At 41.5% G+C, this 6,971-nt stretch overlaps 1 protein-coding gene across 1 annotated transcript in view; it reads right to left on the bottom strand.

Annotated features, from left to right (window-relative positions):
• Positions 1-5,242: 5,242 nt before the first annotated feature.
• Positions 5,243-6,971, bottom strand: part of mmut (methylmalonyl CoA mutase) — a 20,029-nt gene continuing 18,300 nt past the window's right edge. Inside the window, exons 12-13 of the mRNA XM_008279615.1 lie at positions 6,788-6,955; positions 5,243-6,111 (exon numbers count right to left, since the gene is read on the bottom strand). Of these exons, the coding sequence (XP_008277837.1) occupies positions 5,983-6,111; positions 6,788-6,955 (297 nt within the window). The 3' untranslated portion in view covers positions 5,243-5,982. The remainder of the gene's footprint in view (positions 6,112-6,787; positions 6,956-6,971) is intronic.

Here is a 6,971-nt window from a genome sequence, read left to right as displayed (position 1 = left end):
CTAATACAAGTGGTGTGTGGTATCAAAACGCTGGCCTTTTTTTGAATGTGGCCAGGATGGACGAGGAGGGAGGTGTGTTTGCACAATGTGTTAAATGCTGTGAAAGCTGGCCAACAAAGCTACAAAACGGGGCGAAATTTGTGCTTGCGGTTGGCTAAAACCCCTTTACGCCCCCCACTGTAGCCCAGAGTCACACTCACTGCTACGCTAATCCATGTTATCGCAGCCTTTAGTCTTTTCTTTTACTGCACAGGTTTACACCATTAAAGAGGCTGAGAAGCGGCAACCACACAGGATGAAAGCAACGTCACCAGTTATGAACCAAAGGTTGTACAGAAAATCTAACGAAAACCTTATTTTGAGCACAAAAAACAGTAAGTTTACTTGAAAGATGCAGGTTTGACCAACGACAGATACTTCTGTGTTTTGAATGTTTTTGTTTATTTTGTGACACAAAATCAGTATTTATTGGGTAAAAAAAATATATGTATATATTTTCAACAACTTTTTAATTGAGTGACAGATCCAGTTATAAAAATGCCACCTTAAAGGAGCTCATGTTTACAGATTTATCAAACACTGTCCTGTTGGTTGGTTAATCAGACGCCATGACGTTGGGCTCGTTGTGGAGCTGATCTAGTTTTATATTGACAATAACAAATAAACAAGAGTTTTTTTTATGTAAATCGAACCACTCTAGCTAGCTGAGATCAAATAAATACATGAACAAAGTGGCCGTTATCGCAGTTTATCCACTTAAAGCTGAAGGATTTGGGAAAGTAATCACTTTTCCTGACAAGGACTTTGCAAAACCATTAAATTAATTGCGCAGCATTGTGCATATATTATAATATTGCTGGGACAAAAACACACGGTGGATTGTGATAATAAACAGAAAATGAACTACCACAGGCTGCTGGAATGGTCACATAGTTCAAACTTAACGTGTATAAATCCTTTATTGAATTCTACCTGTTTTCATTTGCTTAGCTTTAAGCTCTGCTGTACAGTATGTAGCAACATATGCTTATTAATGCTAAGCTCAAGCTCATTTCCACATCTTTTTTTCAGTTACAAACGTAAGTAGAGCTCGTGATGGGAGAAACAAGGCTTTCGGAAGCGTCTAATCGTGTTGGAAGCGGTTCGCTGGGTCGAAGCATTTGGACACATCTGCTGGTCGAATCCTCGTTTCTGCATTTGAATGGATGAATTAAATCAGATGAAAAGAGCTTGGTACAATACAAGTGGCCTTACTGCTTTCATTTATATTTTGTTCAATAAAACTCGTACAGTGGGGCGACCTGATGGCTGAGCGGTTCAGGCTGATACAAATAGACCGTATGTGAAAGATTCTGAAGGTTAAAATTTGCTCGTCGCCATGTTGGTTTTTTGAAACCAGGTGTGATGAATGAGGAGGACACTGTGGTAGCAACTCTCAATCACAAGGTAGCTCAACTCTAAAACACGCTCTGCTTTAACGTGTAATTTACTCAAAATGGGACTATCATTTACAAAATGAACATCATGCTGTATTAGAGAGGACTTAAAACTAGAAATTGAGACCATAAACTCATCAGGAAAATGTTTACCAAGGTAACAAGTCAAGTGAGAAGCAGGCCAAGTTTCTTAGGCTTCTACACAATAACAGCAGCCAGAAGAGTCGCCTCCTGCTGGCTGTTAGAAGGAATGCAGGTTGAAGGCACTTTGAATCAGGTGAAGCTGAAGCCATGTTCATGTTTTACATACAGTCTATAAGTAAAGCACGTGGCACTAGATTCAGGGCTTGTATCTGTTTGGTGACTGCAAAAATGCCCCGAAATATACAATGAAAATTGCTTACTTTTAAGCCGCCTCTAATACTGTTTTTAAACACTAAATATGCCGAATGGGATTCATGTATCGTTATCAAAGAGCTCTTTGGTACAAGCGTGATGTAACAAGGCCTCGAGCCCCAAACATCAAGTCCAAAGTAGCAGAACGATCGAGTCTGCAGGAGATCAGAGCCCACGTGTGATGTAATGAGGCCAAGTTTGCAGCGACACTTGTGCTTTCAAAGGCTGTCGAGCTGCCTTCTCCAAGCGTTACTACTTGAATCCTTTGCAGAGCCCTTTTACCCTCGATGCAGGAGACATAAATATCAGGCTGGTCTAAATAAATGATGTTGGAGTAGTCATTAATCAGCCATGCTCTCTTCTAGCAAAACCATGATTTGACGTTAAGTAGCACAGCATGTTTAAAGGTACTTTGATTCTCCATTTTCCATTGGACAAACAGTCTCCTGTGTTCTACACAGTAAATGTGAATTGTATATTTTTATTTCATTGTGCCCCATGTATTTTTTTTTTCTTCTTGTAACTACTGTTGTCAGTGTTGAATTACTTTTCAAATTTGTGAATGTAGAGCTCTGAACCTTGAGCGTATTTATGTACATGATTCACTGGCCATGTTTGAGAATAAAAACTTAAGCAGTGAAGTTGTGGACAGTGACTACACCATGACAGCTGCGCAACCCACACTTCTAATCTTTGGCGGCTGCATTTAATGAAACGCTCAGCATGAATTCAAGTTGCAGCAGTGGCATTTGCAGTTTCAATAAATGTCCGTGTTTAAATGTTCATACATTCCATAAGCTTGAGTTTTAATACTTTTAGAAGTCTATGCGCTTCAGATACAGCCTTCGTAAGTGTGCCATCCTCTTGAAAAGTGCAGGATTTTATAAAAAACAACAATGTGTAGGCTCACACAAGAGTCTCTCAGTCATCACTTATGACCCGAAAAAGGTTGTGGCGTAATATAAAGGCAATCCATTCAATAGCTGTTGAGACATTTCAGTCTGTGCCAAAGTAGTGAAGCAGCAGACGGTGCCAAGTGTCAGCCCTTATGTGGCTGAAAAGAACAGCTACCACTGCACCGGAGGACTTGTAGGATTTCCTTTATCTCTCTAGTGTAATAAATACAGAGTGGCATATCGTAAAATTGAGTTGTTTATTAGAAATGAGTCGAGGCGGACTCTGTGAGCGAGCAAGGAACGTGTTGGGTTCTATTGATTCTTATTCTAAGCCAGCAACAACCAGCTGGAACCCTAAATGATTGCATCTATAGAATATCTCTGGAGGGAAAGGCCATTTGTACAGCATGGTTCACTCCCTGTGGAAGTTTTCTCCTCTTAGTGCTTTTAAACACTGAATCATGATCCATTTAATGATAGTATCATTTGTTTTTGTTTTTTTTTAAACATATATTTACAAAAACAGGCTTTTTCATGTAAAAAAAAAAAAAAAAGAAAGCGGATTTCTATAAAGTAATGTAATTACAAATATACAATAGGTGATTGCATAAGAGCACTGTTGCCTCGCAGCAAGAAGGTCGCGTCCCGGTGGGGGCACCAGAATCTTTCTGCGTGGAGTTTGCATGTTCTCCCCGTGCAGCATGGGTTCTCTCCGGGTTCTCTGGCTTCCTCCCACACAGTCCAAAAACATGTTGAGGTTAATTGGTGATTCTAAATTGTCCGTAGGTGTGAATGTGAGTGTGCTTGGTTGTCTGTCTCTAAGTGTAGCCCTGTGATAGACTGGTGACCTGTCCAGGTGAACCTGCCTTCACCCTGAGTCAGCTGGGATAGACTCCAGCCCCCCATGACCCTCGTGAGGATTAAGCGGTGTATAGATAATGGATGGATGGATGATTGCATAAGTATTCACCTCTTTCTAGTTAGTATTTAGTTGATGCACCTGTAGCTACAGGTACAGCTTCGAGGCTGTGTGGTCGTGTGTCAATCAGCCTGACACACTCAGACTCTAATTTTACTCCACTCTTCTTTGCAAAATTGCTCAATCAGATTGCACTCGGATTGAACGGCTCTTCACCTGCAAATTCTCAGTTCGGTGAGGTCTGACCTCTTACTCGACCACTCCACAGCATTCACCTCTTAAAACCGTTTATGCATGCTTTAGCTGTATGTTTTTTGGTTCTTGTTTTGCTGGAATACAAATTCTCTCCCAAGTGGCTTTTCTCTTGCAAACTGCATCAGGTTGTCCTCAGGGGTTTTCCTGCACTTTGCTGCATAAATTTCATCCTCAACCTTTACAAGCCTTCCAGGGCTTTCTGCAGAGAAGCATCCCCACGTTATGATGCTGTCACCACCGTGCTTCACGGTGAGGATGATGTGTTTGTTGTCCACCAAATGTAGGGTCGAGTGTGATGATCAAAAAGCTCCATCAGACTAAAGAACCGTCTCTCAGTTGACTTCAGAGTCTCCCACGTTTTCTGGTGAACTCTGGTCAAAGTTTAATGAACTTTTTTTAAACATCAAATGATGGATTTACGTGCACTTCAAGGGATATTAAGAGGCTTGGATATTTTCTCATAACCATCCCTTGACTTTGACTTATGTTTTTCAATAACCTTGAGTTGCTTGGAGAGTTCTTTATGTTGTAGCTCCAGTCAGGACGACTGATTCACCAGTGACTGGTAGAGCTGGGTGAATACTTATGCAACCATTTATTTCACATTTTATATTTCTAACTAATTGATATTATACTTTGTAAAAATGTCTTTGCAGTTTACCAAAAGATTTGTAAATTCTTCTCAAAACGCCAAATTACTTTGACCATGATTCCATTTTGTAAAGGCAATAAAAAAAGGAACAACTTCAGGGACATGAAGCCTTGCCTTTGGAATTTGGCTGTCATCGTCTTAGCCTTTTGAAACCAAACCTATCAAGCAGTGGATCTGACTGAGTGCTTGAGGACAAGATGCCAATCACAAGGTAGCCCCACCCCAAAGCAAACCTTACTTTATCGTCTCTTTTGCTCTAAACGGAACCACAACTTACAAAATGAGAATTATGCTGTCGTCAAAATGTCTTGAAACTAGAAATTGAGACCATAAACCTCTTGGGGAAAAATGTTTCTTGAGGTAACAGATCAAATGAGAAGTTAGGTTTTCTCATATAGTTCTATACAATCAGACTTGTTTGTGCAACCAGTGGAGTCGCCCCCTGCTGGCTGTTAGAAAGAATGCACTATGTTCATCTTTTATAGAGTCTGTGTGGGTTGTCTGCTTCAACAGCTGTGCACTTTAGCAAGATAAAATAATCCCGATTTAAGTGCTGCAAGGAGTCACAGTCCTTGACAAGGTAATCAAATCATCCTTCCTTTGAGATATTACCGTGAAGCGAAAATATTTCTAAAAACCATCTCTGAAAAAGTGCTGCAGTTCCCATAACCTGTACACATGACACGTGTTTCTGAGATTCACAGACTTTATTGAGATCAAACCTGATTCAGAACAACAAGTACAAAAATACTATTTCCGACTGCTTCACACATTGCGACCAGTGTTCTGTGTGTTTGTCCTTGAACACAAGCTGGTTAAATTAAATTGATGAGATCAGAAGGCCACTGTCTGGATGATAACATCCATGAAAAGAAGAGGCAGGGATAACGGTCCATGTCCACCACACTGACAGTAATCCTGCCCTGCTGGATAATTGTAAATTACCCACAAACATTTCACAATAACAGAGCGGGTTTGTAGTGTTGTCCAGTGAAAAAAAAAATGCTTATCTGAGGCTGAATTTCTGTCACATAACAATCTGAACAAATACAGTGTACGTTTAATGCTTTTGCTTAAGTGTGGGTATTTCATACTCTGGAATTTCTGGGATATTTACAGGATATTATCAACCTTCCAATCAATGCAATTCACACACAGGCCTGCTGCAAAGAGGAAATCAGCTCATTAAATCCCCATTTACTGTTATGTGTGACGCTGCATCTGTAGATTTTGAGTGATACTGTGAGAAAAATAAAACTAAAAGTAACTATGAGTCAAATTTCAATGCAACACTCTGACAGTGAACTCACAGCGGGGAATGACACTTTGCTCTTTTACATTCTCACTGTACAGCTCAAACAGATAACATACTGAAGTGTGGCCTCTCATTTGTGTCACAAATAAACACGTAGTTTTTGTTGTTTGTGTTTACATGGCCTGCCGTATGTTTTCCAGGCTCTTCTCAATGTTGTCAATAACCTCCACTGCAGCTTGCGGGATCCTGGTTCCCGGTCCGAAGATGGCGCAGACGCCGCTCTGGTACAAGAACTCGTAGTCCTGCGAAGGCACGGAGGTAGAAGACAGTTTAAATCGGTGGAGCAGAGGAACAATTATAATCTGGAGTTAGAACGATGCGCTCATGCTATTAATACCGCTGTAGTTGATTATTACGACCGCAAGAACCCCCCAGAATGAACAACAGCAAGAAGAGGATGGCAGGAAATACGACAATTATAGAAATCCTAGTTTTATTAGTGGTGTTAATTATAATCCTCTACAACAAGGATTATGACGGCTTGCCTCTTTGTGAACATGACAGCAAAAAAACACTTCATATGCTTCCGCATGCTCGTCACACAATTCAACACAACATATTTTCATGCCCTCAAGAAAGCCGGTGGTCACGCTGGAGGCCATCTGTGCAGACTTGTCGAGAACAGTCGCAGAGGAATCGGCATTATACTGCTCCACTGCTTCCCCACCGAGCATAGCTGAACAGTGTCTGCTCAATCGAGGTCACATGTTAATAAATATTAGCACTTTTTAGCTTCCACTGCCGCCATTTTCCATTAAACTCCCTATCGCGCTGCCGTGATGTTCGGCTTCCAAACGGCAAAGCTGAAGTTGCACAGACAGAGCAAACCGAAAGCAGCGAGCAATAACACGTTGCTCACGAACGCTGGATGAAAGCAAGTTTCAAAGCATCTTTGTGCGTTGACTTTTAGGAGGCTACCTGTGGCGGGATGACACCTCCACAGATGACGAGGATGTCCGGTCTGTTGAGCTTCCGGAGCTCCTTGATGAGCTCTGGGACGAGGGTCTTGTGTCCCGCAGCGAGCGTGCTGACCCCGACGCAGTGAACATCTGCATCGACGGCCTGCTGGGCGACCTCCAGGGGAGTCTGGCAAAACAAGACA

Source organism: Stegastes partitus, unplaced genomic scaffold (genome assembly GCF_000690725.1).
Source record: "Stegastes partitus isolate 25-593 unplaced genomic scaffold, Stegastes_partitus-1.0.2 Scaffold166, whole genome shotgun sequence".
Taxonomy (NCBI): domain Eukaryota; kingdom Metazoa; phylum Chordata; class Actinopteri; family Pomacentridae; genus Stegastes; species Stegastes partitus.
This window is presented reverse-complemented; position numbering and strand designations above follow the sequence as displayed.